The 25822-nt window shown below is 45.9% G+C and overlaps 1 protein-coding gene across 1 annotated transcript in view; it reads left to right on the top strand.

Annotated features, from left to right (window-relative positions):
* The window catches only part of F13A1 (coagulation factor XIII A chain), a 141023-nt gene that overhangs the window by 62975 nt on the left and 52226 nt on the right, over nt 1–25822 (top strand). The window contains exons 6-8 of the mRNA XM_069562899.1: nt 797–904; nt 16803–16977; nt 19713–19851. Coding sequence (XP_069419000.1) covers nt 797–904; nt 16803–16977; nt 19713–19851 — 422 coding nt within the window. The remainder of the gene's footprint in view (nt 1–796; nt 905–16802; nt 16978–19712; nt 19852–25822) is intronic.

The following is a 25822-nucleotide window of genomic DNA, read 5'->3' on the forward strand; positions in this document are numbered from 1 at the left end:
TTAGGAGTTCTTTCTAGGGAAATTGAACGGACTACCAGACTTGATCGTATAATCTTTCTCTAAACCTTCCTGACCTCTCTTTGACCCTGGAGTCCCCCTCGTCTCAGGAGAGAGTGAACTGTAGGTAGAGGCTCGCTGTGTGAGGTCTCCGGCTCTTGCCGGTGCACGCGCTGCAGACCTGAAGTGCCTCCCCGAGCTGGACCTGAGAGCCGTGTATTTCTGAGACACACAAGCACTCATGTTACTTTTGAGGTCTTGAGACTCTGGCCTGATTTTGGTAAATGGTTTATCCCACTGCCTGATATCCCAGGAGCCAGTACTCAGGAGAGATCCTCTGAATTAACCCTACAATTAACCCTACAATTTTCTAAAGAACATCAAGCCAGTTCTTGATTCTTTTTCCCTTTTTTTTTTGGCCCCATGGCCTGGCATGTGAGATCTCAGTTCCTCACAGGGGTTGAACTTGCGCCCTTTACCCTGGAAGCAAGGAGTCTTACCCACTGGACTGCCAGGGAAGTCCCCGTTCATGATCCTTGAGCACAGCAGCTTGCTAGTAGTTCCATTTATATTTCTAGCTAGCTTTTAAGTTCTTATCCATTTTACTGAAAGATAAAAGAAGCTGCCTGCTTCCTTCTACCTTAAATATTTCACGCTAAAGATCATGAGTGATTTCCGTACAGGAAATACACATTTCTAAACATTAGGCTGTGGTCTCATTTTATTTTTTTGGCAGAGAATGAAGGTCTTATTTGCAGATTGGACATTAAGTAGTTTCTCATTTTTTTCCCCTAAATAGTTTGAGGAGGGCATCCTTGACACTTGCCTGTACGTGATGGACAGAGCGAATATGGACCTTTCCGGCAGAGGCAATCCCATCAAAGTCAGCCGTGTTGGGTCTGCCATGGTAAGAGCAACTGCTGGTGGCTGGAATCATTTAGATATGTCATTTGCCTCCATATGGGTGTCAGTTCAGGAAGAGCCGTTGAAATGGTGACTTACACGCGATACACTTTTCCTTGGAAGAGTCTGTAATTCCCCGAGCTTGTCATGTGCCATGAAACTAAATTCTTGTCTCAGTACTGTATGTGGCTTTGGCTTCAGACACATGCTAATAGGTGATATGATAGTACAGATTGCTTATTCTTAAGCATCTTTGCCTGGGGAGTGAGAGGGACCATGACGAAATGTCAGTAACTGTAATCAATTGATCAATCAATCAATTGATCGAACACCAAGGAGCAGCAAAAAAAAAAAAAAAAAAAAACACCACACACTGTAAAGCATAATTTATCTCATTCACATCCACAGTAAGAGTGAAGAAATAAATGACTAACTATTCTGTTCCAGCGATACCTCACCATAGGACTGTATATTGACGGTTTATGAAATGGGTGTTGATTCTTCAGAGTAAACACATGAGAGAAGGCGGGGAAGGGCTGGCATTACTCAAGCCATTTTGCAAGTTAGAACTGTCAGCAGCGTGCTGACAGTTTGTCAGTGACGAAGCCTCAGTCCTCAGCTGGATCCCAGGTCGGCTGACTCCAGACCTAGGCATTTTCTACCTTCCCTGCTGGTCTCGGCAGGAGATCCTGAGGCGTCTTTGAGAACGCACAGACCCTGCCCTGGAACCGCTTCCTGAGGGAGGAGACACTACTGTCACGGGCGAGGAGGCTGGGAGTCCGGGGGGATGGGGAGTGCAGTGGATTAAACGTGTTGTCTAGGTCCTGGGCAGCCCTGGGCTGTACTGACGTGTGGGACACACAGACGCTGCCCGTGTTGCGTGAAAGCAAGTCACATCTGGCAAACACAAGCGGTGTGTACACGTGGGCTCAGTGGCTTCAGTCCTTCCGACTCTGGGACACTACGGACTGTAGCTCCTCTGTCCATGGGATCCTCCAGGCAGGAATATTGCAGTGGGTTGCCATGCCCTCCTCCAAGGGATCTTCCCAACCCAGGATCAAACTTGCATCTCCTATGTTTCTTGCACCCACTGAGCCACCTGGGAAATCCAAATATAAGCAGAATATTCCTGAAAAAAACACTAAGCTAGGTGCTACTGATACTTCATTCAATCAAAGACTAAGCAAAAAATACTCCTTTTGCTACCAGTTTTCTTAAGTTCCTCTTTAAAGACCTTTTTTAATGTGGACCATTTAAAAAGTCTTCACTGAATTTATTACTATATTGCTTCTGATTTATGTTTTCATTTTGTGGCCATGAGATCTCAGCTCCCCAAGGACTAAACACACACCCCTGCCCTGGAAGGCAAAATCTTAACCACTGAACCACCAGGGCAGTCTCCCAATTTCCTCAAGTTTTATTTTTTAAAATCGCTCTCTGAAAGACTGCTATCTTTGAGTCTGATTTGAGTGAAATAAAATCAAATATCAATTTCATAAAAATATTAGATTGAAAGTAATAGGAAATGCAATTTCTGGTTAGCACTTAAGAACAAAGATTGTTAAATTAACAACTAGGCTATGTGTAAATTTAAAAGTGGAATTTAAAGAAGAAGGAAAGGTAAAAACGATCATCTGAAGGCAGTTATTTTCGTTGTTGTTAGTTTATGTCTGTGACATAAAATATGCAAGTGAAAAGACAATGAATTCTAAAGAATCCAGGAATTTCTTTTTAATAACTATTTATCAACAACATACACGAGACCTTCGGTCACTGTTTTTCCTGATTCACAGATAAGAGCCCCTTTTTCTTCTCTGAAGTTAACGTGACAGTTTTGCAGTGAGAAAGGAAGCAGTTACTGGCAGTGGTTGGATATAAGTGAATTCCTTCAGCGCTCTGAAACGATGCTCACCAGCCCGAGCTTACTCGCATGTCATGTGTATTTTTACGAGTGTAGAGATCATAAGCAAAGCAATCGGGAGGTGAACAGGAAGCAACGAACCCAATACTTCCTATGGTGCCACCTGGCCAAGTGAAAGCTGAGGCTTGAATGAAGCACATCTATCCTAATGCAAATTGCCTTGCAATTTTACTAGTCATAAAAGGCCTATGAAGTTCTGATTTTGAAGATATTTAACCCACTTACAAGATATAGAACTGGGCAGGATCTATTTGGGGATTTGGTTTGGTTTTCTTTCTGGAGGGGGAGGCCTTGGGTGTTAGGGGAGAACACCCCCCCCCCACTCTAGGCAGTATCTTTTTTTTCACCACCACTGTTGTTTACATCCACAAAATGGATGTTTGATAGTTTTCAAAACCGTTTTACATCTCCTATCTCCTTTAATCCTTAGAAGAGCTCCAAAATCCATTCAGTTTTAGTGATTTTAGAAATGAAAGCACTGAGCCTCTAAAAATCAACAAAAAACGTGAAACTTTCCCAAGAAATCAATTTTTTTTCTGGTCACTCTGGGAGCTCCTCTCCTGTTCACAAGTCCTGGAAATCTATCATGAAATCGCTGAGGGAAGTTAGGCAAAGACCAAAAGAAAAATAAATAAATAAAACAAAACCCCCTCAAATTTCTCAGTAAAGATTTGCCTTAAAATATGAGAAGACGTATATAGGGAGCCCAGAAAGAAAGTGTTGTGAAGTTGCTTCAGTTTAGCCAGAACCCTGGGTCCGAGCAGATGGGCCCGTTTCTGAGCAGATGTTTTCTAGGGAGTTGGTCCCGTCCACTGGAAGAACAGAGGGAGCTGTGTGCGGTCGCTTTCAAACTTCTCAGCCCTCTCCCCAGCCTGGTCAGAGGCAGGAAATTCTTTTTATAGGAAACACGTTTTGGAACCAGATGTATCATGATATGCAAACTCTCTGGGAGGGATAACACACTGGCCACGGTTCATGCCAAGATGAAAGGGATGGCAGGCAGAAATTTCCTGGGATCAGCTATTGCCACGAAGGAGTGGAGGAGCGGCCTGGTGCTGGCTGGGCCCCTGAGGAAGATAGAGGCAGGAGCAGATGACCGGGGCTCCAAAGACAGATTTGCTCCCTGAGGTCACGGCCAAGGCTGGCACTGAAGACAAGCCAGGAATCTGTGGAAAGAAGATGGGTTCTCAGTGTGATCTAAGCACAGATAACAAATAACTTCAGTCTTCTAATGATGATGACGATAATGACAGTGTCAGTCCGGCTTTACAGTGCCCAGATAAAAATCTGTATTGCCTAGTATTTATTGCCTGGGATGGTTCTTTTTAGAAATATTTATTGGTCTGTGCCGAGTCTTAGCTGAGGCATGCAGGATCTTGGACCTTTGTCCTGACGCTTTGGGTCTTTTAGCTGTGACATATAGGATCTAGTTCCCTGACCAGGGATCGAACCCAGGCCTCCTGCACTGGGAGCTGGGAGTCTTAGCCACTGGACCACCAAGGAAATCCCCTTTGGTGGTTCCTTGTCATGGAGGCTGTCCTACACACCACAGGACGTTTAGGAGCATCCCTGGCTTCTGCCCCAGAGATGTCAGGAGCACCTTCCTCACCAGTTGTGACAACCAAGAAGGTTTTTTGATTTTTCCAAACACCCCTGAGGTCTGAGTCACAGCCCCGAGCCCCTCCGAGGCTCAGTCTCCCTGCCTGTGCAGTGGTCCCGGCCCTTTCTTTTGGCCTGCGTGGATGATCTACCTTCTGACCTTGTTCAAAACCTGTGCATTTCCTTTCTCTGCTGAAGAGAAGGTGGAGACAGCATCCCCGGGGGGGCCTGGCCCAGGTCACATCAGGCCTCTCGGTTCTGACCCTTCCTCCCACTTCCTGTGTGAGCCGGGGCCCAGTCCTCAACCTCTGCAGGCCTCACCTCGACTTTAAAATGGAATTCTGTCTCTGTCCTCAGATCACATTTGTTATTCCCGGTGGCAGCAAGAGCATCCTTTTCTTCTTCAAAACAGTGTTCTTTTTTCTTCTTTTTTTTCCCCTTTATACATTCCGTATTCCATATCTTATTTAGTTCTTATTTTGAGTTGCTATTACTCCACTTTGATGTGAAAATCGGAAAAGTTTAAGACAGTCTGGACAGCCTTGGGCTACTGGGTTTACCCAGGAGAAAGAAAGCTTAAAACTCCTGTGATCTCATTGTCTGGGGATTGGTCCTGGGATCTGTAACCTTACATAAGTGAACTTTTATTTAGGATTTTCTAACTACTGAGTGGGGCATTTTACCAAAGCTACACTGCAGATTGATTCAAGATAGGAAATTGTTTTTAAGAGATTAGGGAAAAATAGAAGAAACTTGCCCCAAATTACACTTCCTCCTTTAAATTACCTTGCTTGACGGCTGTTTGCTTTCCACCTCGTATCTGTTGTGACCGTCCCCACCAAGACAATAGCCAGGAAATGTGCCAGGAAAATTTTAGAAGAATGTTTTGTGCCATCCGAAAACTTATTTTGCTCACACCCACTAATAAAGCATGCCATCCTTGGCCTTGAATTACTGAGAAGTAACCTGACATGGCCAACCTAAAGACAGCTCAAATGGCAAAGAGTCTGCCTGCAATGCAAGAGACCTGGGTTTGATCCCTGAGTCAGGAAGAAGACCCTGGAGAAGGGAATGGCAACCCACTCCAGTATTCTTGCCTAGAGAATCCCACGGACAGAGGAGCCTGGGGGGCTACAGTCCATAACTTTGCGAAGAGTCGGAAATGACTGAAGCTACTTAGCACCCACGCATGACCTGACATGGAATCTGAGCTTGGGTCAGATTATCAAAACAGGTATGCTGCACCTCGTGACAAGAACTGCAGGGCCCTGGGGGGAAGGAAAATAGCCCGCTCCTTAACTGCTGGGTGGGCCCTGGGGCCTGCCTGTTTCTGCCCCATGAGTGACTGGATCTGATAGCAGCTATGGGCAGAGAAGTTCTCCAGGGAGGGCACTGCCCCTGCTGTGGCCACCACGCCTGCAGACGCTGCTCAGTTATTCCCCTTGGAAGTCCTAGCAGGTTTGGTCCTTTGAGTTGAGACTTATTAATAGGAAATCTGTGTCAAAATGCACACAGAACCAGTACATAAGATCTGGAAGACTCTCCGGGGGTCTTGTAGGTAAAGGGGTGAAGGCCCTTGGAAATGATGTCATTCAAGGTCACATGGCCAGTAAGTGGCTGAAACAGCGTTAGATATTGTCCTTGCTCTCAAGTCATATTAGGCCTTAGGGGGCAAGCACCAACACACTCACACCAATAACACAATTCCTACATCAAGTTATGTAGCTATCTCCTAGAAAAGGAGGGCCCAAGGGAATGGGTTCTAGAACAGGTGAAGTTTGAAGTAGGGGATAAGTGAAGATAGTCATAAATCAGAGACTCCCAAATAGCCAGAGGCATTGAGCCCCTGGGAAAGATTCCCCGAAGAAGACTAGGTACCAAATGTGGTTTGATGGTGGCACAGGTGGTTGTGATGCCGTGATGGTGGTGATGCTGATAACAGGGATGATGGTGGTGCTGCGGTTTGGTGATGGGAGGACTAATTGCCGTAAAGACATTGATGGTAGGAAAGCACTCAATATTAACTCATTCATTCAACAAATATTTATTGAGAATCTCCAGTCTAAGTTCATTTTGGTTCAGTTCAGTCACTCAGTCTTGTCCAACTCTTTGTAACCCCATGGACTGCAGCACGCCAGGCTTCCCTGTCCATTACCAACTCCCAGAGTTTAAACTCATGTCCATTGAGTCAGTGATGCCATCCAACCATCTCATCCTCTGTTGTTCCCTTCTCCTCCCCTCTTCAATCTTTCTCAGCATCATGGTTTTTTCAAATGAGTTGGTTCTTTGCATCAGGTGGCCAAAGTATTGGAGTTTCAGTTTCAGCATCAGTCCTTCCAATGAATACTCAGGACTGATTTCCTTTAGGATGGACTGATTGGATCTCCTTGTTGTCCAAAGGACTCTCAAGAGTCTTCTCCAACACCACAGTTCAAAAGCATCAATTCTTCGGTGTTCAACTTTCTTTATAGTCCAACTCTCACATCCATACATGACTACTGGAAAAAACATAGCCTTGACTAGAAGAACCTTTGTTGGCAAAGTAATGTCTCTGGTTTTTAATATGCTGTCTAGGTTGGTCATAGCTTTTCTTCCAACGAGCAAGCGTCTTTTAATTTCATGGCTGCAGTCGCCATCTGCAGTGATTTTGGAGCCCTCCAAAATAAAGTCTGTCACTGTTTCCATTGTTTCCCCATCCATTTGCCATGAAGTGATGGGACCAGATGCCATGACCTTAGTTTTCTGAATGTTGAGTTTTAAGTCAACTTTTTCACTTTCTTCTTTGACTTTCACCAAGAGGCTCTTTTCTTCTCTGCTGTCTGCCATAAGGGTGGTGTCATCTGCATATCTGAGGTTATGATATTTCTCCTGGCAATCTTGATTGCTTGTGCTTCATCCAGCCCAGCATTTCGCATAATATACCCTGCATATAAGTTAAATAAGCAACATGACAATATATAGCCTTGACATACTCTTTTCCAGACTTGGAACCAGTCTGTTCCATGTCCAGTTCTAACTGTTGCTTCTTGACCTGCATACAGATTCCATGTATTCAGATTCCATGCATGCTAAGTTGTTTTGTCGTGTCCAAATCTTTGCGGCTCTGTGGACTGTAGCCCACCAGGCGCCTCTGTCCATGGGATTTTCCAGGCAAGAATACTGGATCTAGTTGCCATTTCCTCCTCCAGGGGATCTTCCCAAACCCAAGGATCAAATCAGTGTCTCTTATGTCATCTGCATTAGCAGGCGGCTTCTTTACCTCTAGCATCACCTTAAGTCTAGTTACAATTGTAAACAAAATAGTTTCTGCCTCCACAGAGCTAACAGTCTAATAGAAAAGACAGACTTGTAAGCAGAACTTGCCAACAGAGTATAGCAAAGTCTCTGATGAAATAAGCATAGGGTTGTAGGAGAAAGCAAACCCCTGAAGCTTTGCTCACAGTTTTCCAAGGACAAAGCAGTATCCTGACAAGTGCTGGGACACAGAGTGAAAAGGCAGAATGATTAACCAAGACCCATAGCAACGATAAACCACATGATTATTCATAGAAACCCTTTTTTCGTGGTGGGAATTATACCCAAATAGCCATCACTCAAAGCACTGCAGGAAAACGTAGTCAGAGGGAAACTTTCTCCTCTGGGGACTTACTTGATTCAATTGCAATTTTTTATTTAAAAGGTGACATTAAGAGGAAAATCTGGAAGGAGAGAGAAGAAAAAGTGTCAATATACTAGCTAGGTATTTTTAAATTCCAGTCTTTGCACTGTTGCCAGCCTGGACTTGCCTGCTTCCCTTGAGGTGTACACATTTATTTTTGACCCTGGACTTTTGCTAATATCGAACCACAATGCCATCATTAATCCCCATTAATACCTTATTCTAGCTGTGCCTTTTGGGAACTAACTCAAGATTGGACTTTTTTTTAGCCAATCGATGTTCAGTACACACTTTAACGTTATAAAAAAATATATATCTTGAACTCCAGCTACTAAATCAAGCTGATCGCAAGTGGAGTAGGTCCTGGAGTTTCCTAGAGCCCAACACAAGATAAATGGCTGTAGGCCTCGGAGACAAAATGGGCTTCAGGGCTGCTGATCCCTGCGCTTACGTGGTTTCACAGATGAGCTGAAAGTAAAGCTACTTTTCACTCTGTCCATCTTTCTTCCTCTTCATCTTGTCCCAGTACTACGACTGTTTTTTTTTTTCCCTTCCAAGTGTGAAAAAGACAGTCACGACATTACTGCTTCGATATTTCGCTCAGCAGCTCCTCAGAAAGCTACTGCAAAACGCTGCTTAATTCTTCCCCAGTTGTTTGCTCGGCCATCTCATGGAAAGCTTCACATTCAGCAAACCTCTTCGTGCAGCAAACTATTTCAAGTATTCAGACTACATTTACAAATTCACTTGGATTGGGAATTCCATGCACTTACCTCAAATGAACTTTCGAATCACAAGTAAATACATGAAGTCTAGTCCCTGGTCATATATATATAGACCAGCCGCAGCGCAGCTCCCTAAAAGTTTTATTTAAAAAAATTAAAATGTTAAAGCACTATATAACTGCTCCTTTGGTTTATAAGCAGCTAAAATCCCTTTCTTGGGGTGAACTGTCCTGGAGAAATCTGAGGACTTGGGTGCCCCAGGGTCATTATCCCCAGCCATCTCCCCACTGAGGAGCTTCTTCACATTTCCCCATACGAATCTTACATTTGGAAAAATTTCATCTATCAAAAAAAAAAAACCGATTATTAAAAACAGCTTGTTTCCCCATTCTTATGTCAGAGATTTATCCAACTGCCAATCAAAACTTCTAATGGGAGTGGTACCACTCCCGTTAGACCCGGTACCACCTTTGTGAAAGTCAGGATACAGCTTCCTTTGGTGTTTAGAAGAATGGCCATGTCTCACACACCTGCACGGTCCTGCAGATGCCCAAGTTAAAATTCCCAGGCTGGTGACCATTGCCAGATGTAGGATCCTCCATGGATTTCTGCTCCGATCCAGAGTTTCTGGAGCTCTGACCCTATCTGTTTTCTTAAAGTGTTGTTTTCTCTCTCTGCCATTCATGCCCGGGGATGCCAAGAACGGCATTCCTCACTCAGGGAAAGCAGGAATAGCTAGGGGCTTGAGCTAAAGGTGTACTCAGAGACCTTTCCAATGGTGACACAGCTCAATCGGGAGCTCCCGAGGGTGGCAGCTTTGGAGAATCTACCAGCTAGGATTCATGAAAAACCTGATTGTAGCCCAACAGGGTGAAATACTAACTCTAGTCAGATTTTATTTAACTCTTAAAGTTGGATTCAAGGTACCCAGAAGCGCAGGAGGCCTGCCTGTGGTCTAGGAATAGCCAAGGGAATCCAGCGATGAACAGCGGGGTAGAGAGTCAAGACCATGTCCAGTACATTTCAAACTAAGCATAATGCTACCTTATTCAAGGGTTTCCCGGGTTGCTCAGCGGGTAAAAAATATGTCTGTCATGTAGGAAACAAAGGTTCGGCCCCTGGGTGGGGAAGATCCTCTGGAGGAGGGCATGGCTGCCTACTTCAGTAGTCTTGTCTGGGAAATCCCACGGACAGAGGAGCCTGGCGGGCTACAGTCCATGGAGTCGAAAAGAGTGGGACACAGCTGAGCATGCGTGCATTCACCAGGAATTTACGTTTCTGTTTATTGAAGAACTTGAAACAATTGACAAATATATTGGAAGCCAGTAGAAAATTTGAATTTACCTAACAGAAATTGTTTTCATAGCCAGTTTTGAGAAATTGTATCCATTTCATAAGTAACCGATGTGCAGACGCAGAGCAGGAGTAGCGGAAGTCAGATGACATGTCCAGGGTCAAATGAAAGGATCTCAGGGTGCCGGGCCCCACCCCTCCACAGACGCCGCTGCACGCCCCTGTGTTTGTCCTCTGCCTGCACCACATGAGCTCCTTGGATACAGATGTCATCCTTTTACGAGTCCTGTCTTTTCCAGTCCCTCGCCCTTAGGCTGGGGTGGAGGAGGTGGATGAGACAATGAACTGTTCAGACATCATTTTTTTCCCCTCCTATGATAAAAGCCAGCAACGTAATGAAGTTTCCATTTGTGGGCAAACAGCTTGGTCTCTCGGTTATTAAGGTTGCATTTCTTATGCCCGGGCTCCCCATATTTGGGGAGGAAAACAGACATTTATTATAAGCCAGCTCTCGAATGTGATGATCACAGTCAATCTAAATGTCTGCTTTCCCTGAATTGCTTCCTGGAATGAGGTCTCAATGCCGCATCTATTTTGTAATCACATCGGCTGTTTCTGAAACATGGGGACGCTTCTCAGCGGCCCTTCCGAGCTCTGCAGCCGGGGCTGCTCTGGTCTCCTGGGACAGACACCCCCAGGAGGGGCAAACAGAAGTGCAGCAAAGCCAGCATCCCGCTTGGGACAGGCCCTCTCGGGGCACGCACTCTGCATCCCCTCCTGCCCTCCCTCCTTCCCCTCTCCTGTCTCTTGACGTCCTTTCCCATCTGCTTCCTGCTCTGCTCTTTCCCTTTCCCACCCAGCCATCCATGTACCCATTCATCCATCCATCCAGGCTTTCATTCAGACTCTTTGGGAGGCCTGTTCTACATACCAGCCCTGCACCACGCAGCAGTGGACTAGCAATGAAAAAGAAGCAGACAGTGCTTGGAAAGCTGAAAATCTCAGTATCTCTGCTTCTCTCTCTCTCTCGGTCCACCTTTTGTTATTTCTTTCATGATTGTCAATTAGTAAAATACGTTTGGACCAAATAGGGATCCTCAGTTACTAAGGAAGACAGATCAATAATCTCTAGTTGTAATGATTTTCATGAAAAATGAGTCTCATTACCCACGTCTGTCAGCGCGTGCGTGCGTGCCCGGTGACTTTAGTCGTGTCTCACTCTTTGTGACCCTATGGGCTGTAGCCGCCAGGCTCCTCTGTCCATGGGGTTCTCCAGGCAAGCATGTTGGAGTGGGTTGCCATCTCCTCCTCCGGGGGATCTCCCCGACCCAGGGATCAAGCCCGCATCTCCCGCACTGGAGGCAGATTCTTTACCCACTGAGCCACCTGGGAAGCCCAGCTCCTGTGAGAGCTTGTGTCAAATATACAAAGCACAGCACATTTGAATCGTGGTTGTGTGCTTCACAGCAGAAGTTAGGGTTAGTTCCTGTGGTTTGTTGATGTCATTGTTGTTGAACTAAAATTTACATGCAATGAAACATATGGATATTAAATGTAAAATTCAATGAGTTTTGATTCGGATAATCGCCACCCCAACCCAAATTCAGACATTACCACCAGCCCAGAAATTCCCCTTGTGCTCTCTTATAGTCAACCCACACCCCCAGAAACAACTACGATCCTGATTTCTTAGAATAGGTTAGATTTGCCTGTCCTTAAACTGCACATAACGGGTTTATACCCCAGGCACTATTTGGGCTGGCGTCCTTTACTCAGTCTATTCTTACACAGGCTTCAGCTTGCTCCTTGGTATTGCTGAGCAGTGTTTCACCATGCTCTGTACCCCAATCTGTCATCCACTCACCTGAGGATGGACACTTGGGATGCTTCCAATCTGGGACTGTTGTGAATTAAGCTATTAAGAAGACTCTTGTCCAAGTCCCTTTGTGTACATATATTTTTGTATTTCTGAGACAAGCAGTTAAAGCAGGCATGTCTAAATCATAGGGCATGTATGTGTTTAGCTTTATAAGAATCTGTCCATTTTCCAAAGCGATTGGAACCCTGGAGTGTCATGGAGGCAATTTGACACCCACTGTGCAACTTCCTCCTACAATTAAGACTGACCTTCACCAGACTGTACGTGGGAGCTTGTTCACACGCTGGATGGGTTCTTCTTCAAGGAAGAGCTCTTCTCCCTCCCAAATTTAACCCTCTGCCTTTGAAACTAGCTCAAGTTGTCCAAAATTTATATCCAATGGTCTCTGAAAAACTATTACAGGCAAAATTAGGTATAAAATTACATTCTGCAAGAATTACAGAAATCCTACCCTTTGAGAACATAATATAATTGAACAGAATATAATAGGTTTATAACAGAGAAAAGTCACCTTATCAAAGCCATATAAAATGTGCTCACAGGATAAGAAAAATACCTTTGCATATTTAAAAAGAAGCAGAAAAAATAGTAATTATGCAAAATTATGCAATGGACCTAAGCCTGAATTCAGAGAGGCAGCCCACCCTGCTGGGCACAAAAGGAATTTTAACTATTCTTTCCTCTCAGGTAAATATTTGAGAAAATTCTAAACATGTTTAAAGAAGAAAATAGCAATTATGTGTATTCTCATTGCAAGAACTGAGCACAGCATATTGGCATATCTGCTTCCAGTTTTTTTTTTAATGAAAAGTTATTATAATTTTTGCTTAAGAAGATAATAATGCTCTCTAAAAAAGAATTCAGACAATCAAGAAAAATTTAAAGATAAAAGTTCAAAGAAATCATACTTGCAAAACTCTTATCCAAGTGTTCTATTTGCTGTAATTAATAACTGTAGATGAAATCTTGACTCTCCAGTCCAAGACTAGCTTGATTTCTCCTCTGAATGGCTGTTTCAAGCCAGCGTATTTCATTCCACCCTTTTGTACCCTGAGACAGATTGGAGCAGAAAAGGGCATTATTGGTCTCTGCTCTTTCTTTGAGGATCCTGTTAAATGTCTCATTCCAGAATCCACTCCACCCACCTGGAGGCAGATCTCATTCCCACGAGGGGACGACTCCGGATTTCCGTCATTTCCCCACTATAGTCCCAGACTCCTACCTTTTTAGGGCTGTAGACCCTTTTCCACCCCTTTCTACACCACTGTTATTTCCCATGAATCCCACCAGAACAAGGGGAAAAAAAAATCTGCATTCTAATTCAGCTTGCTTCTTTCCAGATTTTGAAATGCAAATGTTCAATCTCAGGATTTTGTTGACTTGACAGTTAGGCTTCTGAAGTCCTGGTGCTGAAGCTGAGCCATGCTGCCCCTCTGTCCACTTCTAAACCTTTGTCTTTTCTTGGACCAGCTTTTGAAATGTCCCTGAATTATGTTCTGCCACTGAGGCCACTGATAGTGACTTTTGAAGGGTCTGGTTTTTAAATTTTTTCTTATATCATAGGTTTTATGAGAGGATAATTTAGTAAACCCTTGCTGAAGCTGAATAATGTCCAAAGTTCTGGGCTCATCTTGTCTCCTTGACCACCAGTGATGCAGGACCAAGACATTTCATGCTGTCATTCATCCGACTCTGAGCTCGTGGTAGGGTGTCAACAGTCAGCTGTGGCAGGAAAAGGGACCAACACGCCCTTGACCTGCCCCCCAAACTGATCTGTTGTCTCAGGAGGAGAACATGACTTTACCCCTTTATATATATCACTTAAGACTTATCTCTTTCAGTATCTAGGCTCCCTAGAAATCAATTTCCTAATTAGAAAACAGTGGCTAATCTGGCCAAATGCTAATAAATGAGAAGTGTGATTTGTCTAGAATGGGGGAACAGCTCAGCATTAACAATTAAAAGGACTACAGAGGAGAGAGCTCCTTTTTTTTTTTTTTCTTACTCTTCCCTTTGGCTGATTGGGCTCAGCTGTAGGCTATAAATAATACTTTTAATTAATAGCTTTTTGAAAGTCAGTCATCAGAACCTTAGCTTAGGAACTTTTACCTCTGAGATTCATTGCCCTATTCTATTTCTTAATGATAAGGATAAATAACTGGTAATGTGAGTTAAAGCTGGACCCACTTACAAATCTCAAGCTACATCACAGCACTCTTCAGGCTTCACTATAACAGATGCAGATTTAGATAATCAATTCAACTGCAAGGAGAGTTATCAATCATGAACAGAACCAAAGTTGTCGGCTAAACGCTGCTGCGTGGCAGTCATTTCATGGACTTACAGGGTAAAGTCAAAGTTAATGTCAAAGGCATGAGTTTGCAATTAGTTGGGTCTAAAGACTAAATTTTTCTGTATATTAAACAAATTAACTGGGTATTTGTGGTGGTTTAGTCTCTCAGTCGTGTCTGACTTTTTGTGGCCCCATTGACTGTAGCCCACCAGGCTCCTCTGTCCATGGGATTTCCTAGGCAAGAATAATGCAATGGATTGCTATTTCCTTCTCCAGGGGATCCTCCTGACCCAGGGGTCAAACCCCGGTCTCCTGCACTGAAGGCAGATTCTTTACTGACTGAGCCACCGAGGAGCCGGGTGGCCGGGTATTTACCTTCACTTTAACCCAGCTGTACAGAGTCAAAAGGGAAACCAGTGGAAGCTGCGAGTGCTTGCATTGCTTGAGCATTTTCTTCTAGTGCTTTCTACTTCTCCAATATTGCCTACTTACATAATTCTTCTTGCAGGTCCCTGACCTTGTCATAGTTCTTCATGGTCACCAAGCAATTCTCCAAACTCTGTCTTCCATGTAGATAACCTTTGCTGAACCTCAGCCTCTCGAGACCTGGCTTTTGCGTCATTTTCTCTCCCCGGCTCACCACAGCCACCACCACCCTCCAATCTAAGAAAGCTGATGACTCCCTCTGTTGGGAGTCCACTCTCCCTGGACGTCTTTCTGTATTAATATTGGAACCTTTCCTTCTGCTTGATGGGTTCCTCTTCCATCTCCTTCCATAGAGAAGGTCTTAGTCTTATTCAGACGCACAATGCCTACATGCTTGTTGGATATACCACGGATTATTCCACAACTATTGAACACCTGCTCTTTGCCAATACTTGTTAGAAGTCAGAAAGGCATAGATTTTTATCTCTGTTCTCAATATGCTCACGACCCACTGGGGAATAGACGCTTATAAATCTAAACTCAGTAAGGCTAAGAGAGGGGTCTGGGGAAGTGCTGAGGCTGAGCTGGTAATTGGCAAAGCCAGGAACACATAAAAACTCTTCATATTTTAGCATCTCTTCTATGATTTTCATAATCTGAATCCACCTGCTTTAATCATCTGTTCCACTTTGTTTACTAATGCCTCATCAGTGTCATCTGAACCTATGCTTCTCAAACTCATGTGCACACAGATCACCTGGGGATTTTGTTAAACTGCAGTTTCTGATTCAACAGGTCTAGGGAGGGGCCTGAGAGTCTGCATTTCCAATAGACTCCCAGCACACTGTTGCTGCTGGTCCATAGACCACACATTGAGGAGCAAGGCTATAAACCATTGTCATATTGACATACAAGCATTGTTAAAGGGGCATCAGTTTTTAGTGCTCCCCACCTAGGCATTCTTCCGACTGTAGTTAAACATGATGCAAGTTACAGCAAGAGAAGTTAAGATTCAGCGGGGACCCCCAAGAAACTGACAGGAGGCCTTGAAACTGTTCATTCCTGGCCTCAGTTTTATCATCTAAACAAAACAGCTTTTTTCCTGCACTTGCTGTCTGTTGCTACCAAATGACTGTCGTCTGAGAGTGTAGCAAGTTTCTCCCAAATATTCAAGATTGCCATTCTTTGCTTACATCTCCCTTATATGTAAACTATAATACCCCAGGCCCTTAATGTAACTGGAAATATCTGTTAACAAAATTTTATAATCGCCTTAAACAATTATTTCCCTGGTGGCTCAGACGGTAAAGCGTCTGTCTACAATGCGGGAGACCTGGGTTCATTCCCTGGGTTGGGAAGATCCCCTGGAGAAGGAAATGGCAATCCACTCCAGTACTATTGCCTGGAAAATCCCATGGATAGAGGAGCCTGGTAGGCTACAGTCCACAGGGTCGCAAGGAGTCGGACACGACTGAACGACTTCACTTTCACTTTAAACAATTATAAAGAAAATACTTCTGTTCATGCAATTTTTTAAAAAATAAATTCTGCAAGGTACCCATTGGGAATCTAATTTCTTGTTAATTCTTAATGGCTACTATGACAGGATCTACATATTTTTTCAATTTATTAGAGTCAGCTACTCATCATCAAAGTCAAACCTCAGACCATCAGACTTTGGGCCCCCATGCTAACATCTAACATCTTTTGTCGATTCTTAGCTTTCCTTCTATCAAGACAAGACCCCTCCTTGACCCATCTTCTCTTGTAAGTCTTCTTCCTCTCTTCCTCACACATTCTCCAGCGCTGTTCCACCCAGACCAAGGGCCCAAGTGCTTGAGGAGCCATGATAACTCTTCCTGCCAGCTACTCAGCACCACCTCACCAGAATCCTACGCTGTTTAAGAAGCAGCCTTGGCCGTCTGGTTCGCCCTCACACACTCAGCCATCACACCGCTTTCCCTGATAAGTAGCAGTGAACGGAAGTAGAACTCTTCATCCTGCAGGAACACGGAAGGCGCTGGGAGCCTTAGCTTGCCCAGAGTCAGAGTCCGGAGAGGGCTCTCCTAAGGGACCTTGGCTCCTTCTCACCTGCCATGGTCTCTTAGATCAATGCCAAGGACGATGAAGGCGTCATCGCTGGCTCCTGGGACAACGTCTACGCTTACGGTGTTCCCCCATCAGCCTGGACCGGAAGTGTGGACATCCTGCTGGAATACAAGAGCTCTCAGAAACCAGTCCGCTATGGCCAATGCTGGGTTTTTGCTGGTGTCTTTAATACGTGTAAGTAACCAGTTGAGTAAGTATTGTTTTAATGTAAAGGAAATGTCACCTCAAGACATTTAGTCTCTAACCTGGTGAAGGGACCTAGCAATCTCTGTTGGATCTATAGAATTTGTGGATGGCTACTCTGGGATGTAGTCAATGCCTGGTTAAATCGTGCTGGGCCAGTATGCTCATAATTTCTCTTTGATTGCAGAACCTTTATAGAAAGAATGAGGGACAATTTCCTACATAATCCATCGTTCAACCCTCAGCAAAATGGAGAGTTTTGGGGCCAGGAAAGGGTGGGAGGGAAGGATATACAATTTTTAATTAGTAATCTCCACATTTAAAAAATGGTTAAATCAGCAAAATTTAAAATAATAAATAATAAGATGTAGAATTCTTATTTGTTATTCAGAAGGTTTATAAAAATGCTTATTTGCTCACTGTGTATCCGTGAGAATTTTGTGAATATGCCCACTTAGTTTTTACCTTAGCTGCAGAGGGTGGGTGGCAGATGGGCTTATCTCAGTTCTTATATGAGTCTCAATGCCCCTGAGCAATTATACACCAGAAATTAATGAACGATCTTTACTCCCTGGCATCCCCTCTTGCCTTTAATCTACCCAACATCCAAACCATAGAGGAAAACACGCAGGAACAGAACCGTTCTCTTCCACCTCGTGCATTAGTTTCCAATATGGCATTTGTCTGTCCCGGCCCAGACAATGTTACTGTTAATTCAGTGAATAGTTTTTTAAAAATACATTTGTTTCAGTACGTCTTCATCATTGTTAACGATAATCATTCTCATGCTATTTCTATAGCCCTGTAAGAAAGACGTGAAACTCAAGGCAAAGTGTCCTTTCTGCTTACTCACTAATAAAGACTGTTTTAACCAGTTAGCATGTTTTTTAATCAGAAAAATCAAGGAGGGTCTGAAGGCTGGAAGCCAGGATGAAATAATGTTTTTATAAATGATCAGGAAGACTGTCCATTTCAGCTCAAAGTTGTGACCATCTGAGAGTCAGTCAGAGGTCCAAGTGGGAGGAAATCACAAGTGTTCTGTTGTGTGTTTCTTTTTTCTCAATGGCATCAAACTGAGTAGGATTATTTTCTTAGCCATTCCCATATACTTAAGAGCTACAGGAACATGTATTTCCTGGGAGCAATGAAGGGCAGTGGAGCCAAGGTATCAGTGTCCTAGGAAGCCTGGTCTGCGGAGTTCCACGTGGAAGCCTGAACTTCAGGAAAGCTAACAGCTGGAGGAAGGCCCCCTCCTCCGTGGCTCCCAAGACAAGATTGTGTGCCAGGCGCTTGGTGGAGACAGCCTCTCTGATGAAATGTTCCCAGGAAAACACACAGCACTCCCCACGTCCCCTTGATGCCTGCAGTTTTGCTATCCCAATGTGATTCTTTAGTTTCAGAAACAGATAAAGTAGTCACAACTCCATCCATGTATTGCTGTTGTTTAGTCGCTAAGTCATGTTCGACTCTTTTGAGACCCCATGGGCTGTAACCTGCTAGGCTCCTCTGTCCATGAGATTCTCCAGGGAAGAATACTGGAGAGGGTAGCCATTCCATGGGAACTTCCTGACTCGGGGATCAAACGTGAGCCTCCTGCATTGCAGGCAGACTCTACCACTGAGCCACCTGGGAAGCCCTCCCCCCGTGTATGCTTTCTGTATAAAAGGATCATCAGGTCTAGTCCAGAAAACAGACTCTGGTGATAAGGCAGAGGCCCGATGTAGGGGATGCCACCATGAGGATCAACCTGAAAAGGGAATTTGGAGGGGAGGAGGTCCTGGTGCCCCGTGTCAAGCTGCGTCTGGCTTAAAATTATGAGTTCAGCAGACTCTGGGACAAATCTCTCTGCGATCACATGAATTGGTGCTAAGCCAGGAACAGAGCTGGAGTGCCATCATTTTGTTGGTAAAACTGTAGTGTGTGTCAGGGTTGTAAATCAAGAGAGGAAGATGGAAGTGGGAGGCAGGTGGTGGTTGCCATCAGTGTCATTTGGGGTATGAAGATTAAGTCATTTAATGAGGACCCTTGAGTCTCTACCAGACTTGTGTTTGGATTTCCAAGGTTGTTCTATTGAAGAGGGTGGATAGGCTTTGGTTAAAAATGCTAAACAATTCTGGGGTGGGGGGGGGAGGCAAGTCATTAATCTTAAAATTGTCAGCTGAATTATTTTCAATGAGCACTGATGTCTGGCGTCCTGGGAGCCAGGAAGGGCATTTGGATTAAGTTTGATCAATAGGTACATATGTCAAGAGGCGCATCCAGGTAATTTATTATCTGACAATTAGAATGGCTGTGGTGCCACCCTCTACCAAGTGCCACAAGAGCAAGTCCCACCCAGGAAATCAAACCACACTGAGGGTCTGCTTGGTAAATTCCTGATTTCCTATTAGCTGGGTTTTTTAAATTTTTATTTTCAGAAACACAGGCCATTAGCTAGATTAAAATAATCCTACTTTGATGATCATGTGATTAGCAGCTAAACAACTAGAACCCTGTTACTGGGATTCCATTCCCACCGGTATCATTTGGCGCCCACCGGTCCAGCAGAAAGGCTTCTGTCTGCTTCCCTGATCCTTGACGACAGGCCCCTTTCTGGCTTTGGACACCTGAGAACAACCTGTCCATGTTGGTCAAGAAGAAAGTCCCTTCTGAGAAGGGATTGCTCACTCTATGTTTATTAGATCTTGGCGATCTGTTTAATTGTGGTCCATCTTTCCTTCCTGCAGTTTTGCGATGCCTGGGAATACCAGCGAGAGTCGTCACCAACTATTTCTCAGCCCATGACAATGATGCCAACTTGCAATTGGACATTTTCTTGGAAGAAGACGGGAACGTGAACTCCAAACTCACCAAGGATTCGGTGTGGTGAGTTTGATTTGCAAGGGCACTGGCTGATATCAAATTGAAGTGCATAACACATTTACCACCAGACAGAGTCAGTCTGATGTTTCTTTCTGTTCTATTTTAAGGACTATTCAATACCATAGGCACAAATGTCTGATTGTCAGAGATTGGTTTTAGCTAATGAATGAGAAATGTTACTGAACAGCAGTTTGGGCTTCTAGTAATAAAGATCGATCACCCCATTACAGCAGCAACTCCTGGAAGAGGCCGCAGCTTTAGTGGCCAGAGCCTATGCCAGTCCCTCTCTAGCTTTTGTTATTGTTGCTGTTCAGCCACCGAGTCGTGTCCAACTCTTTGCAACCCCAGCACATCAGCCTGCCCTGTCCATCACCCCCGGAGTTTGCTCAAACTTGTGTCCATCAAGTCAGTGACGCTACCTAACCCTCTCATCCTCTGTTGTCCCCTTCGCCAGTTGCCTTTGATCTTTCCCAGCATCAGGGTCTTTTCCAATGAGTCAGTTCTTCTTATCAGGTGGCCACAGTATTGGAGCTTCAGCTTCAGCATCAGTCCTTCCAGTGAATATTCAGGGTTGATCTCCTTTAGGATGCACTGGTTGGATCTCTTTGCAGCCCAAGGGGCTCTCAAGAGTCTTCTCCAGCCCCGCAGTTCTAGCTTAGCGCATGACTATTATGGTCAATGGCAGAGATACAGAAGCCGTGTCTTCTCTACAGTAAGAGCAACACAGCCAACGTTTATTACGCACTTACTGTGTACTAGTCTCTGTGTGTACATGAGCTTATCTAATCCTTTTAGGTTTAATCAGATAGGAGTTTATTACCATTCCATTTACAGCTGAGCAAACTGAGGCATAGAGAGCTTAAAATACTTTTCTCAAGGTCACATATCTGGTAAGCTAAGAATAAAACCAAGACCATCTGACCCTTCTGCTGCTAAGTCGCTTCAGTCGTGTCCAACTCTGTGCAACCCCATAGATGGCAGCCCACCAGGCTCTGCTGTCCCTGGGATTCTCCAGGCAAGAACACTGGAGTGGGTTGCCATTTCCTTCTCCAATGCATGAAAGTGAAAAGTGAAAGTGAAGTCGCTCAGTCGCGTCCAACTAGTAGCGACCCCATGGACTGCAGCCTACCAGGCTCCTCCAACCATGGGATTTTCCAGGCAAGAGTACTGGAGTGGGTTGCCATTGTCTTCTCCAATCTGACCCTTAACCACAACCTTTATTGTTTTTGGCCTTTGCAATATAAATAGGATTGCCCTTTGCATGTAAAGATGTGGTTCTCCTGATCTGTGACCTCATCTTTTATTCAGAGATAGAAGTGGAAATAAAGTTAGAATTATTACCAAATACCAGCCCTATGGTTTTTTCACTGCCCTGAATCTCTGTATCATAAGCTGGCTGCAAGGAGTTTAGGATTCCAAAGAAATTTCCTTTATTCATGGGGACCCACTTACTCCAAAACAGTATTCTAAAAAGATGTGGGGGGGGGGCGGATGGAAATCCCAAGAATCCAGACGTAAAGGGTATTCACAAAGGTCTGTATGGAGGGAAACTGCCAGGCATGAACTCAGTGGAATTTCCAAGCCAAAAAGATGTCTCCTAGAGCTGTTCTTTATAAGTAATAAAGCTAAAACACTGTCAGCGGTGAAAACATCCAAGTGGGCATGGGAGGAAGTTGGAAGCTCATTTTAGAAGAAATTAAAAGTTAGAAGTGTCTTAACTCCCCCATGTCACAGGAATGGAGCACAGATGCAGGGGCAGAATTCACTCAGCAGTCCCAGTAGACGTTCATTTGAGAATGAGAAAAGAAGCAAAATTGCTGAACTAGTGGCAAAATGCTCGTATGAATAAAAAAAAACGCTGCAGTTCACTTGAAGGGAGCAAGCTGAGCAATGACAAGCTGGAGACTATAGTCAAGACAAAACCTCTCCTCTGTAAACTGAACGGCAATTGAAAGCACCATTTAAGCCCTTGGAGTCCCAGTAGAGCAGCCCTGTGTGTATATGGAATGACAAAAAAAAAAAAACAAAAAACAAAAAAACAGGCCCAAATAGCCACCCCCGACGCTGCTGTGACATTCGAACATGGCAGATAAGAAAAATGATAGAACCTACTCGCAGAGCAAGCGTAGACAGCGCTGGAGAAAAGACCATGGACACGGGTGAGGGCCGAGCTGGGCGAGTGGCACCGGCAAGTGTACGTGACCACGTGTAGCACAGGCGGCTGGTGGGGAGCTGCTGTCCAGCGCAGGGGCCTCAGCTCGGCATGCCGTGATGACCTAGGGAGTGGGAGGCCCCCGAGGAAGGGGACGTAGGCACACAGAGCGCTGATCCACTTCCTGGAGAGCACAAACTACACAACCTTGTAAAGCAATTATACGCCGATTGTTTCAAAGAATTATTTGGCATTCTGCACTGCTCATCTCTTCCTTTTACTCTCTCTCTCCACGCACACACACACACACACACACACACACACACACACCACTCAATGCCCTTGTAGCTAACTGCAGCTCAGAATTATTCCTTCCGATTCTTTAACCCAAATGCCTCCCACCATAAATCCCCACAGGCACCCAACAAATAACCTCATGACGCCCCTTGTTCAATTGATACAAAGGCCCGAAGCTGACAGACCTTTCCTTGGTAACCCTTTCCTCTTTCAGCTCTCTGCTCCAAATTCCTTTCCCAGTTTCTCCCACTCTCTTTCCCTCACTGTGCTCAGCTGTGTCAGACTCTTTGAGACTCTGTGTCCGTGGGATTTCCCAGGCGAGAATACTGGAGTGGGTTACCGTTTCCCACTCCAGGGGATCTTCCTGACCCAGGGGTCGAACCCACACCTCCTGCGTCTTCTGCTCAGGCAGGCGGATTCTTTTCCACTAGCTCCTCCTGGGAAGCCCAGGTGTTCCTGGGCTTTTCGCTCCTTCATTGTCGTCCCTGAAGATCCCACCACCATGGGACCGTGTCCTCTGGTCTGGGGCCCTCCCGCCTCCTCCACAAGCAGACCACCACCCCAGTATCCCCGTCTCCCCTCTGCTTGGCTCACAGTCTGACTAACTGAACAGCGGCTGCTCACCCAGCTCGGGCCATGCCAGACCGTGGAGTGCAGGGAATAAAGGGGTTCAGTCAGCCCTGGGTCAGGCTGTGTGACCTTGGGCACCACACACCCTCTCTGTGTCTCTCTTGCCCCCTAGGGTGGAGCCGGCAACATTTCCAAGCATAACAGGTGCTTAATGAGTGTTAGCTGCTGTTACTGCGTTCATTACTAGTCGCACAGCTGGAATTTCGGGGAGGCAATGTGTTGCCATTGACCTCGGCACTGGAGTCGTCAGGAAGAGAGGGCGCCCAGTGGTCTAGGATGACTTGCTATTTCTGTCACTCTGGTTTGTTTTGTTTTGTTTTGTTTTTTAAATAACGAAAGCCAGAAACTGCCTCCTGAGTACAAACACCAGTGAACCCTAGAAGTGATAAACGTTCTGGAAAGCCAGACGTATTTCTGAGACCCTCCTTGGTCGAGGAGGCTGGTGGAGACTGTCCCTGGACGCGTCCCCCAGCACGGGGTCACCACGGCCACCCCTGAGCCAAGCTCTGACTTGGGCAGTCACTGGCCGCGGGACCTTGAGAAGGCAGCTTCACCTCGCTGAGCTTCCTCATCCGTAGACTGAGTCTAACTTCGTAGTCACCGATTAAACGACAATGTAAGGAGGCAGGTAGAGTGCTCCCCACAGTGCCCGGCGGGCGCCTGCAGATGGGACTGGCGATGGCCGCTGGTGAGAAGCAGGGCCCGCCTGCAGGGTCGGCAAGCCGGGCAGGGCTGAGGGCAGGAGGCTGCCAGAGGCCGGGCCCCGCCGACCGCGAGAGGCCAGGGCTGCACGCGGGCCGCAAGCGGCCTGACGGGCTTCCGAGTGGGCGTCTCGCAGCTAGGTCGAGCCCCCCTAGCCGCCGGCCTCACTTGCCTCCTCCGGCTCCTCTCAGACAGGCAGCCGGCTTGTCCGCGGCCCCGCGCCCCCTCTCTAACAGCACCCACGAGAATGACTGCCTGCTTTTCTCAGCGCCTCCACCATCTCTCCAACACCGAGGTGCTGATGGTGGCGAATCAGAGTCCAGCTGGTCCAGCTGACTCTTCTCCGTGGCTGTTGAGTCCCACATGCCCGAAGCAGAAATACGCCCGGACGGGGGATCAGAGGGAGGGTGGTGTGCGGCTCAGAGCCAAGAGGGCTGAAGTCAGGCTTCCCCCCGGCTCTGACCTCCTTTACCCGTGCAGACCACCCAGTGCCGACCGCTGGCCCGCCAGCTTCCTGCTCTGCCAGCCTAGATCCCTGGGTGTGGATCCCCCTCCCAGAGAGCCTCAGCTCGCCAGGGGCAGCAGTTTGGCACCGAGTGGGCGTCTTCTTGATGCCCGTGGAGGGAAGAGTGGGCTTCTTGCGGATTCAGGAGAGGGAGGGGCCCTTACAAGGGCACAGCTGGGCAGAGTAATTGGACCTCGGGCTCGCAAATGCAATTCCGGGAGGGCCAACGCAAGGTAACATATCCTGGAAGGAGCGGTTTAAGCCGCCTGCCCCCAGTGTGTTGATGGGTCTGGAATTATGTGTAAGCTCTGGGGGAAGGCATCCATGAATCACTGAGGACAGCTTAATGAAGATGCTGGTGCCACGTCCAGCTGCAATCCAGGCAGTGAGCAGGGACGAGGGGCTCACGCTGGGCAGGAGTAAAGTAACCATTTGTCCACATCCTGAACAAGCTCAGCTTGCTCACCTCAATCATACCACAGTCACAATATAAATGGAAACAATTTTTTTATGGGAATTAGGGCTCCGACACAGTAAAAGGTGAATGTGTAATAGTTTGGGTTCCAATCAGTTCTCATGGATTTGGGGTAATTACCTGATGCCACTTTTGTAAAAAAACTTTTTATTTTGTTTTGGTGTATAGCTGATTAACAAACAATGTGGCAGTTTCAGGGGAACAGCAAAGGGACTCTGCCATACATATACATGTATCAGAAATGGAAACAATTTTAAAAGAAAGGGATGCTGATGCTGATTAGGGTCATGAAAGGCATTTCAGTACAAGGCTCCTCTCCTAAATGGAAGTGTGATCCAGTGTCCCACTGCTGGAGAGGAAGTGGTCAGACGGGATGATTCTGGGTAAAGGGTCTGTGCCCACCTCTAGACCTGTCGCCCTCTGCAGGGGAGCCATGTCTGGCGTGTTTTACTTTTGCTTTGCCAACACGGTGCAGGGCAGAGAACTGGTTGGAAAACATTTTAAGTACTCATTTAGATGACTAATCTCATTTAATTCATTCAACAAATGCTATTATACACAAATACGTCCAAATGTCAGATGCTAAGGATTCAGGGGGAAATTAATCAGGTCACTGCCCTCAAGGTGCTCCGTCCGATGTTCACCAGCAAGACAACCACACACAGTACACACTATAAAAATGTAAGGTGGGTGGCAGTGTGAGCTAGGAGTCCTGGAGGTGAAGGGAAGGGCCTTCCATCCTAAACCCAGGGGTGGAGGAGAAGATATCCACATGGTCAGTGAACAAAGCCGTTGTCCCCTTGCAGTCTTCCGGTCATGCTCTTCAAAGATGAAATGCCCAGGAAATGACCTTGACCCACATTCGAAACTCAAGGTAAAAGTCTAAGGGGCTGATGTGAGACAATCAGAGATGAATTTGCTTCAGGGTCAAGTGGGAAGGAATGGAAGATGGCTCAGTAGGTAAAGAAATCGCCTGCAATGCAGGGGCCACAAGAGACAGGTTTGATACCTGGGTCAGGAAGATCCCTTGGGGAGGGAAAGGCAACCCACTCCAGTATTCTTGACTGGAGAATCCCACGGACAGAGGAGCCTGGTGGGCTGCTCTCCGTAGGGTTGTAAAAAGTCAGACACGACTGAAGCAACTGAGCATGCATGCACACACATCTTATATTATTGTGACTGAAACTCACTCTCCGTATGTCCAGCCCCTCAC

Source organism: Ovis canadensis, chromosome 20, assembly GCF_042477335.2.
Source record: "Ovis canadensis isolate MfBH-ARS-UI-01 breed Bighorn chromosome 20, ARS-UI_OviCan_v2, whole genome shotgun sequence".
Lineage (NCBI taxonomy): Eukaryota > Metazoa > Chordata > Mammalia > Artiodactyla > Bovidae > Ovis > Ovis canadensis.